Source organism: Bos indicus, chromosome 15, assembly GCF_029378745.1.
Source record: "Bos indicus isolate NIAB-ARS_2022 breed Sahiwal x Tharparkar chromosome 15, NIAB-ARS_B.indTharparkar_mat_pri_1.0, whole genome shotgun sequence".
Taxonomy (NCBI): domain Eukaryota; kingdom Metazoa; phylum Chordata; class Mammalia; order Artiodactyla; family Bovidae; genus Bos; species Bos indicus.
In genome coordinates, this window is record NC_091774.1 from 51,656,618 (window position 1) to 51,670,783 (window position 14,166).

The window sequence follows — 14,166 nt, forward strand, 5'->3', positions numbered from 1 at the left end:
ACAAGGTAGACTACGGTTCAGAGCTGTGCTCTAGAAATTCCAGTAGTAGTACAAAAAGGCAAACTTTTTGGCAATAATACAATCAAAATTATTAGGGTACAAAGCAAGTCATTCTAATAAAGTGCTAAATGAGCGATGGAGACTGCACTGCAGGAGTTAATACTGAGATGACAGAGATCAGAGGGGTGAGAAAGTCAGGGAAGGTTAACAAAAAGTGAGCCAGGGGTATTCCAGAGGACAATCTAAGACTGATACAGACAGAACCAGGAAGGGATGTGAGAACTTAATTCCCAGAAAGGAGAACTATCTGAGCAAAGGAAGGCACCTGGAATAAACACGGAATGACTATGAAAAGACAAGTGTCAGATCAGAGTGGTAGGAGATGTGTCTAATGCTGGGAAATTCCCTGGCGGTCCAGTGGTTAGGACTTGGTGCTTTCATTGCCATGGCCTGGCTTCAATCACTGGTGAGGGAACTAAGATCCTGCAAGTTGGCAGTACAGCCAAAGGGAAAAAAAAAAAAAAGGCTAAGGCCAGATTTGAAGGGATGGAGTGCCAGGCACAGGAAGTTGGATGGAAAAATAAAAGGAAACTCAAATGAAACTTTGGAAGATCACTCACAGCATGGACATATGCTGGTGGAGGAGAAACTAGAAGCGAGGGAATACTGAGAAGAGTCCACAGCTACCCAGATACAAAGAACTGAGGTCCCAAGCCTGAGGAGGGAATAACAATTATTATTAGTCATGATGATAACTTATGAGCATAATGCAGCTATTTATCTTCATCCAAATTAGCTCATGCTGGCCACAGCACTGGCTCTGTGTGAGAAGCACACAGGGCCCTATGGACCACTGCCCCTCCAGTTCATTCCTACTGATCCTCTGGCTATCTGCAAGTGGAACTGCCAGCTGCCCCTCTTAGGGTTTAGTTTGCCCAGGCCTGGTTCCACCTGGGGCCAGAGTCCATTCTTCCCCAAGTCTCACAGCCTCCAAGGACCTAGCATGCCTCTTGATGGAATAATTTAAAACAGGTAAGAAGCAAGTCAACTTTCATCCTGCTGAAGTCAAGGAGATCTGATGACCCTACCACAACACAGCCTTGTTCAAAATCCTCTACCCTTCCAGATAGGTAGGAGGAAATTATAAGTTCTCACCTGCTGCTTTTGATGCTGCTAAGTCGCTTCAGTCGTGTCCGACTCTGTGAGACCCCATAGACAGCAGCCCACCAGGCTCCCCCGTCCCTGGGATTCTCCAGGCAAGAATACTGGAGTGGGTTGCCATTTCCTTCTCCAATGCATGAAAGTGAAAAGTGAAAGTGAAGTCGCTCAGTCATGTCTGACTCTTAGCGACCCCATGGACTGCAGCCTACCAGGCTCCTCCGTCCATGGGATTTTCCAGGCAAGAGTACTGGAGTGGGGTGCCATTGCCTTCTCTGAGTTCTCACCTAGACCTTTTCAAAAAATAAAGGCATAGGCAGGAGGCTGAGTGAGCTGATAGAGAAACTGTGCCCCTAGAAACATGTGTCCCTGCTCTATCATTCCCCATTTCCCTTAACATCAGCCACTTGGATAACTATCTCCTGCAGCGGCCTGGCTCTTGGCATGTAGGCCAAGCTGCTGGGGGTGGCTCCCAGAGTTGAATGCACTGGTGCCCTGGGATGATGAGGGAACTGATTTGGTATTCTTGTGATAGAGGCTAGCCCTCACTATCTGTATCATCATGCTGAGGGAGGGATAAAACATGAATTTGGAACCTATCATATGCCAGCCTTTGTGCTTGGTGCTTTGCATACATTAACTTCTTACAACCACCATGCAGAGAGTCGCCCTCCTCAAATACTAATAGCTGAATAACTGAGGCTCAAAGAGAAGTGATTTGCCTATTGTCACATAGCCAGTAAGAAGCTAGTAAGAAGTTCAAAACCAAATTTTGAACACAGGCCTATCTATATCAAAATGCATGCTCTTTCTGAAGATAACAACAAAAACTCATGGAGACTCTTCTATAAGCCAGGCATTGCACTAAGTGTTTTACATGCACTATTTCTTTTTTAATCTTTATTTATTTGGCTGTGCCAGGTCTTAGTTGCGGCACACAGGATCTTTGATCTTTCTTGCAGCATGAGGGCTCTTTGGGTGCAGCATGTGGGACCTAGTTCCCTGACCAGCAATCAAACCTGGGCCCCCTGCATTGGGAGCGTGCAGTCTAGCCACTGGATCACCAGGGAAGTCCTTATGTGCATTATTTCATTTAATCTTCACAATAACTTCATGAAGTGCCTAATATTATCGCTCCACTTCTAATGAGGAAACTGATGCTCAAAAAGATTAAATAACTTCTCAAAGTTTCCACAGCTGGTAAAGGGAGTGCCAGATTTAAACCTAAGTCTGTGACTCTGCAGCACAAGCTCTTAACCCTATGCTATATTCTATAGCAGACACAACAGGCACTAACGGAAGCTTAAGTATATTTTGCAACTTCCCAGTTCAGTTCAGTCACTCAGTCATGTCGAACTCTTTGAGACCCCATGGACTGCAGCACGCCAAGCTTCCCTGTCCTTCACCAACTCCCAGAGCTTGCTCAAACTCATGTCCATCAAGTCGGCAATGCCATCCAACCATTTCATCCTCTGTCATCCCCTTCTCCCACCTTCAATCTTTCCCTGCATCAGCGTCTTTTCCAGTGAGTCAGTTCTTCGAATCAGGTGGCCAAAGTATTGGAGCTTCAGTTTCATCATCAGCCCTCCCAATGAATATTCAGGACTGATTTCCTTTAGGATTGACTGGATTGATCTCTCTGCAGTCCAAGGGACTCTTGAGTCTTCTTCAACACCACAGTTCAAAAGCATCAATTCTTCAGCACTCAGCTTTCTTTATGGTCCAACTTGCACATCCATACATGACTACTGGAACAAACCATAGCTTTGACTATATGGACCTCTGTCAACAAACCAATGTCTCTGCTTTTTAATATGCTGTCTAGATTGGTCATAGTTTTTCTTCTAAGGAGCAATAGTCTTTTAATTTCATGGCTACAGTCACCATCTGCAGTGATTTTGGAGCCCAAGAAAATAAAGTCTCTCACTGTTTCCATTGTTTCCCCATCTATTTGCCATGAAGTGATGGGACCGGATGCCATGATCTTACTTTTTTGAACGCTGAGTTTTTGTTTTTTTTTTGAATGCTGAGTTTTAAACCAGCTTTTTCACTCTCCTCTTTCACTTTCATCAAGAGACTCTTTAGTTCCTCTTCACTTTCTGCCATAAGGGTGGTGTCATCAGCATATCTGAGGGTATTGATATTTCTCCTGGCAATCTTGATTTCAGCTTGTGTTTCATCCAGCCTGGTATTTCGTATGATGTACTCTGCATATAAGTTAAATAAGCAAGGTGACAGTATACAGCCTTGATGTACTCCTTTCCCAATTTGGAACCAGTCTGTTGTTCCATGTCTGGTTCTAACTGTTGCTTCTTGAACTGCATACAGGTTTCTCAGAAGGCAGGTAAGGTGGTCTGGTATTCCCATCCAGTTTGTCATGATCCACACAGTCAGGCTTTAGCGTAGTCAATGAAGTAGAAGTAGATGTGTTTCTGGAATTCTCTTGCTTTTTCTATGATTCAACAGATGCTGGCAATTTGCTCTCTGGTTCCTCTGCCTTTTCTAAATCCAGCTTGAACATCTGGAATTTCTTGGTTCACGTACTGTTGAAGCCTAGGTTGGAGAATTTTCAGCATTACTTTGCCTGTGTGTGAGATGAGTATAATTGTGCAGTGGTTTGAACATTCTTTGGCATTGTCTTTCTTTGGGATTGGAATGAAAACTGACCTTTTCCAGTCCTGTGGCATTACAGCTTCCGAGGCTCATACTAACCTATTCAGCTTCATCCCCCAAAACGTGTGATCACACCCTTGTGTAAGACTCCCATCTCAGACTAACAGCATGCTTGCTACAATGATATTAGTCAGTCATTCCACACACGAACATTAAAATACAAGTGTCAGATGTAGGTAGCTTTCCTGGAAATATAGAAGAAAACAGAACAGCAGCAATAAGTAGCATTCACTGAGCTTGAATTGTGTGTCATTGCTACGCTAGGAACACTTTTCTTAATTAACATATGATTAAATTAACTGTAGTGGAGGGGGGCAGAATATCTTCTTATGAGTTTTAGTACATATGTAAATTCTTATAACTGCCCCACAACCCAGACACAGGACAGTTCTATTATCAAAAAAATTCCCTCATGCTGTCCCCTCATAATCAAACCCACCCCATATCCCTTATCCCAGGTAACCACTGATCTGGCCTCCATTCCTATAGTTTCTCAGCAAGTCATTAGATGTTATCATATATTAATAGTATGTAACTATTTGAGATGGCTTCCTTCCCTCAGCATAATGCCTTTGAGATTCCTCCATGCTGTGTGCATCAGCAGCTCACTTCTTCTATTGCTAAGTAGTTTCCCAAAGTTTGTTTTCTCCATTTACATATTGAAGGACATCTGATTTGTGTCCAATTTCTGGTGATAATGAGTAAAACTGCTAAAACATTTGTGTAGAGGTTTTAGTACAAATATAAATTTTCATTTATCTCCGGGGTAAATACCTAGAAGTAGAAATGCTGAGACACGTATTAAATCATGTTGTTCAGCTTTATAAAAACCTCTGTAAGAGTTCAAGTGACTCTTCCTCATCACAGGGTACTTGGTGTTGACCGCTTTTTAATTTGAGCCATTCAAAGAGGTGTGGATGATATCTCATTGTGGTTTTAATTTGTACTTCCCTTAGTAGCTAACAATATTGAGTATTTTTTCATATGCTTGTTTATCATCCATATGACAATAAGAATTGTTTAATGGCTCAACAAATGTCCTTTATTTTCTATGTAGGTGCCACAGAAGAAAATAAAACTGCCCTCAAACTGTCTGGTCCAGTCAAGGGGCCAGTGTTTTTTTTTTTTCCCAAGCACCAGGCAAGCCATGCTGAGCGCCTGCACCGCCACACACTCCAGCCGCCGCCTCACCGCCGCGCCGCACCCCCACCGCCGCCAGTGTTTTTAGGAAGGCTCTTGTCTACACACCTCAGACTGTCAGGACAGGCTGAAATGCCATACTATGGCTGCAAATCCTTTGTCCAAAGGCAGTGTCTCCACCAGAGGTTTCAGTAGAACACAGGTCATGAATTCCCACCCTGCCAGCCTGCAAGAACTCCCTATCAGCTTTACAAAGAGGACACCAGTGTCAATAATGCCATCTTGCTCATCTGAAGGGCCCTCAATCCTTGGCTGCCTAGGACAAAAGCAAGCAAGGACAGCACTTGAGAAGCCAAACTGGCTTCCTCCACACAAATGACTACATATTTTCTGTAAAATGGTGGCTGAATCTCAGTGTACTATAAGTCTAACTTCATAGCTCATAGCAGAGATAGAACAATTAGAAATGAGAATGAATCAAAGAAGAGACAGGAAACTATAAAAAGAAATCACAACAATGCATACGGGAATGCGGGCACTAGGCTAACAGTGCAAGAGGCTATGTAGGCCTGCTCTGAACGATCCAAAGAAAGTTAAGACTGTTCACAATAGTCTGTAAGACGGAAACCTGGCCTCAAGAATGGCTAAAATTTTTAAATATCTAGAAATCGGGTTATAGTTCAGTTATCTGAAAAACTTACTGATATGAGGCTGAATAAATGAGGCCTGAATACAGTATCCTCGCAGACTGCTACTAGGCTCCTTGGGTAATCAGCAGTTCTGTTAAATGGGTCATAAAAACCTCAGGTCCTTGATCACTAGCACAACCAGGGTTTCATCTCTGCTGTCTCGGAGTCCATAATCCAATGTACCAAGCTCTGACCTGTCTACCCAATGGGTCTAGTTAGATCCTGAACTCCATATATGTTGAGACTATCTTAAACACATAGACTTTGCTACCACGACTATATGTTTCAAAAAGAAAGTAGCCTGTAACTGATCATGAGAAACCCAGACTGGCAGGCCCCTCTGCCCACCAGAGGCCTGACACTGCAGGGAGAGCAGATGAAGAAGCCCAGGCAGGCAGAAGCTCCACTGAAAAAGAACAGCTCACCACTGGCACAGGGAAGAGCAGGGTGACAGCTTTTGTGTTATTTTAGAACAGTTTGTGCTGATGAGCTTTTTGTTGTGGTACATTCCTCTAAAAAGAACATTTTCTTCCTCCTCTCATTGACAAAGTAATTCAGCAGAAAGTGAAAAAAGAAAGAGGAGCAGATGACAAAGATATCCAGGAATTTGTGGATCTTGGAACACATCACCTTCTTGACTGTGATGCCATGCACCTCCCAGTTGGGTGGCCAGGTCCTTGGAGAGACGTCAGGAAACCTCTCAGCCTCTCTCACCACCAGGAACATGGCACTATTCCCAGCACAGACAAATAAAATTTGGGTCCTTTGAAAGCCAGTGACACTTCTAGATGTGACCAAAAGCTCAGATACAGTCATCATGGCTGTTGCCCTTAAAAACCTACAGCTGCCAGATCGTATACGTATCTCAGCCTGGTTGCCTGGGCCCCCTTTCCTCTTCAGGTTTTTGTCCTGTGGTTTTCCACCACAGTCACTCTGTCCCACCAAACCTACCAAAAATGCTTCTTCCTGCCTCCACATCTTTGCTCACGCTCCTTCCTACTGCTCAGGCTGCCCCATCCCTTTCCACTCTATCCCAATTCTACGTTTCCTCTAGGAAGTCTATTTTTCTCCTCTCATTAGACATTATCTAGTTCAACCTGATCAAGGATCCCCTCAGTAGACCAATCAGTGGAGGTTTGTGTTCCACTTGCCGATCTTCAGTGACAGGGAGTTCACGATCTACCTACCAAGGAAGCCTCTACTGTGACGAGATAGAACTGTTAGGTGATTCTTTACTCCAGAAGAATATGCCTATATTTTACTTTCCCCACAGTGTTCCTGGTTCCGCCCTTAGAATAAGAGAGACAATACAGCAGTACTTAACAGCATAGGCTTTAAAATCAGATCTGTGCTCATACTCAGCGTGTCCTTGAACGAAATGCTTAACCTTTCCAAAATTCCAGTCCTTGACAATAATACCAACTTCATAAGGCTGTTAACAAAGTTAAAAGAGTAACTATGCAAAGAGCTTAACACTGTGCCTGGCATAGAGTAAGAATTTCATTGCTAACCATTATCATCTTTTAAGCCTGATTCCTCTACTTCTATTTTATTTGAAGATAGGAATTGTATTATCTGAATCTCTTCTTTTCCAGATTAAAGTTTCTTCATTAGATTGTAAATTATATAAGGACAGCTGTATCGCTATGTAATTATAGGTATTTACTGTCACATTCGCCACGTCTAGAACAGTGCCTGGCACATATATAATAGATACTTATAGACACTGAATTGTACTGAATGCTCTCCATTTCATGGTTTTCACACCCCTCATCAGTCATGTCACCCCTCCGTACAGGCTTTCACTGCTTCAAGATGTTTCTGACAATGTGAAATCCAGAACTGAATTCAAAATTTAAAAGCGGACTAACCAGCAGGAAGGAGAGACCAGAATTACCTCCTCCCTCAAGATATACACCATATCACTACTAGAGATTGGGCATAATTTGGCAGCTTCACCAAAGTGCTGGCTCAAGTTGAGCCTGAAAACAACTGAAATTTTTCAATCTTCTCACACATGATGACTTTGTACTCTGGGCTCTGTACTCTGGGCTCTTTGTACTCTGTACTTTGTACTCTGTGGAACTGGAGCTGTAGTCATGCCCAAAGGTGAAACAATAACAGGGCTCTTCCATCCAGAGATTCCTCTCACTCTTGCTGTCTGGACCACTCAACTGACTTCTAGCAGTTGCAACCTGGAATTCAGAACGACCTTTCTAGGAACCTCTGTCTCTTCTTCACAAACAGTATAAGTTTCCAAAGGGCAAGATCTGACTGCCTTGCCTTCTCCTCCACAGGCCAGCACAGGGTTGAACACAGAGTCAGGACAGATGGGTGCCCTCCACCTCCAGCAGGAGTACAATAAGGATGCAGGCAAACTGTACAGACCAGCCTCAGGGCTCCCTCTCCCTCTCAAACAGCACAGCTCGGTCAGCGTTGTGCTTCCAGCTGGCAGGCAGACGGGGGCCGGTCCAGACACAGACAGAGAGGTAAGGCCTGCTCCTCGAGGCTGCTCTGCTGAGAATCACCTTCCCTGGTAGGGATGCGACGCTAGAGAACAAGCCAGTAGCAAGAACACCTCTCCCCAGGGAAGAGCCTGTCTAGACAGCTTCAGGGACTGTTCGCACAGGAAGAGAAGAGAGCCACGCAGGGTGAGGGAGCTCACCTCATCACTTTCTTCCACATCCACATCACCATTGGCATCATCATCCATCAGCTTGTGGATGCTGCGGACTGCATCAAAGCTGAGCTTCTCATCCTCACTGTGGCACAGGGGTTTGTCGATCCGGCAAAACTCTGTACAGGAAAAGCAAGAGACAATGTTACAGGGGGCTGCCGCCCAGCTCTATTACCCACCTGTCTCATTGTCCCTAGCTTCTAACATCTGACTCCACTTAACAGCGAGAAGAGTGTTTCTTATTAACTGTCTTCCCCATTTAGGAACAATGCTTTATTATCCTAATAGTTTCTTGGCAGGGAAGTCAAGCATAGGACTAGGAATACACTGGGATCTACACAAAGAGCATGAATAAATAACTCAACAAGAAAAAAAAATACAAATGAGAGAAAATACAAATAGTCAATGAACACAGGACAAGGTCTCCCTAGTAATCAAAGAAATACATATTCAAAAGAAACAACAAACAAATGTAAATTAATACAATCTCTCTAGAAATAGGAAAACAGCCCATTTGTTCCAATGCCAGAGTACTACATAGCTTTCCTCTTTGTTCGCTTTGTCACTGCCTCTATACATAATGCCAGTCACAGGCTACTCAGGGAAACCCTTCACATCGGACGCCTTCTCCGAGCCAGCCTTCAGCTGTCTATTAGACATCTAAGGTCCTGAGCATGCCTGACACAACTGCATGGGAGGTGTGGAGTGAAGCCTCCTCTGCCCACCACCATACAGTTATACAGCAAAAAAACCACCCAGTCCACTTCATGACACCTAATCCTCTCATGAACCTGGAAAATGCCTAGCAGAAAGAGCCTGGAATCTAGTTGTAGCTCTACTATGTGACTCTAAGATCACTTCCCTTCTTCAGGCTTCAAGTTCACTATTTGAAAAAGACATTTTAACTAAAGTTTTTGGCATTTCTTCCAATTCCTAGAGTGTAAACTCCTCTTTTTTTTTGACCTTGATCTTGAAAACTACTTTCTAGGCAAAATACTCTTCAAATCATCCCCAATGAAGATAGAAGAAAGATCCTGATTTCCCAAATAGAAGTAGTCACAGAAGAGGAAGCAAAGACAAGGTGAAGAAGCTGTGGCTGAGAAGCCTTCTAGAAAGCCCTGATCAGAGACCTGAAATGCTCTCATCCATCTAATCATTTACTTATCTGCTGGTCAGAAACAGAGACAAGATCAGACAGGTCACCTCTTTATCACTTGCTAGTCACTCAAATCCTTTTCAAAATGAGGAGGGGTATAAATATCAAATTTTTTAAGTCTCAGATGCAACTCAATAAAAATGTGTTGAATATTGAAGCTCACAGATGTTAATAGATGTATCCCAAGTCAAAAGCCACTATAGAGGCACAACAAGAGCCCAGGTCTGCTGACTCCTAGGCCAGCACTTCACCTGCCTGCCTTTACACCAAGGTAACCAGATAGCTTTAAGTTAGTTGTATCTTCTGGAAGCCACAGATGGTAATGCTGGTAAGAACCACACTGAAAAAATGGCTTTAGAAAAGAAAAAATAAGATAAATAGTATGCATACAAAAGAAATAAGTACCTCCATAGACTCTATGTTCCTCTATCTGTCCTGGCAAGCTGGAGCAGAATATGGAAGGTGAGGTAAAGGTGTGGTGGATACTGAGGGAAAAGAGTAGAAAATAGCCCAAAATTAAGGCACTGTTTCTAGTTTCCTCACCAACAAGAGCTCTTAACACGATTGCTTTATTCATGGACTCCTATCCACTACTTATCCCAAACAAACTGCAGTAAGTAATGACTAGTTTGGAGATGAAGCAAACAGCACTGAGATTAGGATAACCAACATAACATTTTTCTTCCCTTATTCCTGTATTTATACTACTCAAAGGCATATATAATTGCCTATAATAGCTTTTTTGATCAGCATATGATATGCCCATTCAAACAACATTTATTGAGTTCTGTTTATATGTCAGGGTCTATAATCAGCCCAGGGGATGAAAAGATGAAGCAGACCTCATCTTTGCTCTCAAGGAGCTCAGTTATAAAAGCAAGGGACTCTGCCAGGACCAGCTTGAGTGAGCCTCACAGTGTTGCTGTACATGCTTTTATTATAACATTTATTGACTCATATTTAAATTATACATGCTCATGCCTGTCTTTTCCACTATACTGTGGGTATGAAATGCTTCAAAAAGTAATATATTAGATTTGAAAAAAAAGTGGGGGAAATAGGCAATTAAAATACCAAGTGCTAAGTGCCATAATAGAAAGAACTGAGGTTATGCTAAGAGTCAACAGCTTCTTTGGTAAAAGGCCAGACAGTAAACAATTCAGGATTTATGGGCTATACAGTCTCTGTTGCAGCTATCTAACTCTGTCACAAAAGCAGCCAAAGACAAAACATGAGTAAGAGAACTCAACTGTGCTTCAATAAAACTTTATTTACAAAAACAGACAGTGGGCTGGATTTGGCCCTTGGACCATACTTTGCTGACACCATTTCTAGAGCTCCCTAGGTAGTACAACTGAAGCACACTGGATCAACAGATTTTTGACCCAAAACAAAGAAATCTAATCTTTTCACTAGCCTGTATCCACACACAGGATTATCTGAAGTAAAGCACTTCTATTAGGCTTTTAAAAATAATGGAAATAGTTTACCAAGCTCTAGGGACTGGGGTCTCCAGGCTGGGCCTGATTGGCCTACAACAGGTCCAACATGTTTGGGCTTCAAACATCAGCCTCTAGTTTGTAACCTGATCAGACAGACAGGTGACTTTTGCTTCTGGCGTCATTTGGCACAGAGAAAGATTAAAGGAATTGAGGATAAGGGAATACAAAGTCTTGATGCCCTATATTGCCATGGAATCCTGTCCAGAAAAATCATCAGACAAAATTCACAAAAAATCCCTTCAATGGAGCATTGCCTATGAGGTCTCTCCTTCCTGAGATCTTTACTATCTTTCTTAATACATTCCAACCTGGCAAGGTTTCACAGATCCATCTGGAAATTACCTTAAAAAATCCACACTTTTAGCAACACATTATTACTACAGTACAAGAGCCCTGCCCTTGGAGTCAGAATACATATGTCAAAATTCTGGCTTCATCAGTTACAACCATATGATATTGGACAAGTTGTTTAACTTTTCCCAGCCTCCAACATCTCACTTACAAAATAAGGATAATTAATTCTGCTGCATATGGTTTTGTTAGAATTAGGTGTTGCGAGAAGACTCTTGAGATTTTTCATGGACTGCAAGGAGATCCAACCAGTCCATTCTAAAGGAGATCAGCCCTGGGTGTTCTTTGGAAGGAATGATGCTAAAGCTGAAACTCCAGTACTTTGGCCACCTCATGCGAAGAGTTGACTCATTGGAAAAGACTCTGATGCTGGGAGGGATTGGGGGCAGGAGGAAAAGGGGACGACAGAGGATGAGATGGCTGGATGGCATCATCAATTCGATGAATGTGAGTTTGAGTGAACTCCGGGAGTTGGTGATGGACAGGGAGGCCTGGCGTGCTGCAATTCATGGGGTCACAAAGAGTCAGACACGACTGAGCGACTGAACTGACTGACTGACAATTGTTAAAGCACTTAGCATAGGGCTTGCATGAAATTGACACTAAATATATTTGTTATCTCTTTCTTTCCTGCCAGAGCAGCAAGTAAACAGTTCCCATCTTTCACTAACTTCAGCCACTTTCCCTCTATGGACCATAAAGAGTCAAATAAAGGAAGTACAGTCCAATCAAATTGCTCAAAAGAATGTTTCTAGGTGAGCTGGCAAGTGAGTGTCTGACAATAGCCTGTCTTCCCCCAGTATTTACATGTCTATCACTGGTAACATTTATCACACAGTATTGTTGTTGTTCAGCGCTCAGTCGTGTCAACTCTTTGCGACCCCATGGACTGCAGCATGCCAGGCTTCCCTGTCCTACACCATCTCCCAGAGTTTGCTCAAATTCATGTCCATTGAGTTGGTGATGCCATCCAACCATCTCATCCTTTGTCATTCCCTTCTCCTCCTGCCATCAATCTTTCCCAGCATCAGGGTCTTTTCTAAGGAGTCGGCTCTTTGCATCAGGTAGCCAAAGTATTGGAGCTTCTGTTTCAGCATCAGTCCTGCCGATGAATATTCAGGACTGATTTCCTTCAGGATTGACTGGTTTGATTGCCTTGCAGTCCAAGGGACTCTCAAGGGTCTTCTCCAACACCACAGTTCAAAAGAATCAATTCTTTTTTTTTTTTAATTTTATTTTATTTTTAAACTTTACAAATTGTATTAGTTTTGCCAAATATCAAAATGAATCCGCCACAGGTATACATGTGTTCCCCATCCTGAACCTCAAAAGCATCAATTCTTCGGCACTCAGCTTTCTTTACGGTCCATCTCTCACATCCATACATGACTACTGGAAAAACGAGAGCTTTGACTGTATGGACCTTTGTCAGCAAAGTAATGTCTCTGCTTTTTAATATGCTGTCTAGGTTGGTCAGAGCTTTTCTCCCAAGGAGCAAGCGTCTTTTAATTCCATGGCTACAGTCACCATCCACAGTGATTTTAGAGCCCAAGAAAATAAAGTCTGTCACTGTTTCCATTGTTTCTCCATGTATTTGCCATGAAGTGATAGGACCGGATGCCATGATCTTAGTTTTTTAAATGAGTTTTAAGCCTGCTTTTTTAGTCTCTTTCACATACAGTGTTATAGTTGTTTAACCCATCTTCCCCATAATGGCTTGAGACCATGTATCCAGCAGCAAGAAAAAGCCAGGTTCTTGATAGATATTCAACAAATGTTTTTTGAATGAATAACTAAATACTAGTTCTACAATCATTTAAGGATTTTTGGAGGCAGAAAAGAGAATTTTAGGTAGAGAGAAGAGCACAAGACCAAGTTTAACTTTTTTTTTATCTTAGGACCACTTTTTACACTTAAAAACTGAAACTCCCCAAACTGATTGATATTTACTATATTAGAAATTAAAATATAAACCCCATATATATTATAGAAGCATGTTTTATGAAAAAATAATTGTTTTCTGCAAAAAAAATTCATGAGGAGAGTGGGACTGTTACACATTTTTATAAATGTCTGGCTTGATAGAAACAGCTGTTACAGCCTTATTATATCTATTTATGCATTCAGTGTGTTGTTTTGCCTTCAATCAAAACATAGATATGCAGTTGGAAAGCAGGAGTATTTTAATAATTTTTCAGATAATTGTGGTCAGTCTTCTTTGATACTTCACCAAAACTTCAACAAGTAGTAGGTTTGTTAAAGGTTACAATGTGAAATCTGAAACTATACAGGTGAACTTTTTGTACTCTGTCACAGTAAAATCCATCTTCTATCTTGTAGTCTATCTTGCATTTTGAATGGATCTTTTATCCATGGATGATTCTGAAACAACATATCCTAATCATTTGGAAACTAGTGATTCAATGAGTTAAGCAGAGTTTCCAAATTTGACACAGTTCATTATTCAATATCAAAATAATCACAACTATAAAAAAAAAAGGCTGTAAATTTAGGGAAGCTGTCAAGTTATTGTGGCAGATACAAGTTTTCTGAAACTTTTATTTTCAATTAAAAGCTAGAAGTTTATCATTGGCAACAAATACTACCAGTTGTTCTTAAAGCAGTACACTTGCTTCATTCATTTTCAAGAAAATGTCTGCCAAAAACACAACTCTCAGTAATTGCGATTTGTCAGTTATTCTTTCAAGTGAAAATAGTGTTCCCTGAAAAAGGGAGGTAGTTTCGCTCAATTGCACAAATGCATTTCCTTGAGATAAACATCAGGCTTCGATATGCAGCATTAAGTGCTTAAAGTGTACT

The 14,166-nt window shown here is 42.0% G+C and overlaps 1 protein-coding gene across 11 annotated transcripts in view; it reads right to left on the reverse strand.

Annotated features, from left to right (window-relative positions):
* The window catches only part of STIM1 (stromal interaction molecule 1), a 203,766-nt gene that overhangs the window by 80,733 nt on the left and 108,867 nt on the right, over positions 1-14,166 (reverse strand). For 9 of the 11 annotated variants that reach the window (XM_070803804.1, XM_019974860.2, XM_070803806.1 and 6 more), the window contains one exon: positions 8,326-8,456. The exons of the other annotated variants lie outside the window; for them this stretch is intronic. In XM_070803804.1, coding sequence (XP_070659905.1) covers positions 8,326-8,456 — 131 coding nt within the window. The remainder of the gene's footprint in view (positions 1-8,325; positions 8,457-14,166) is intronic. 11 annotated transcript variants of the gene reach the window in all.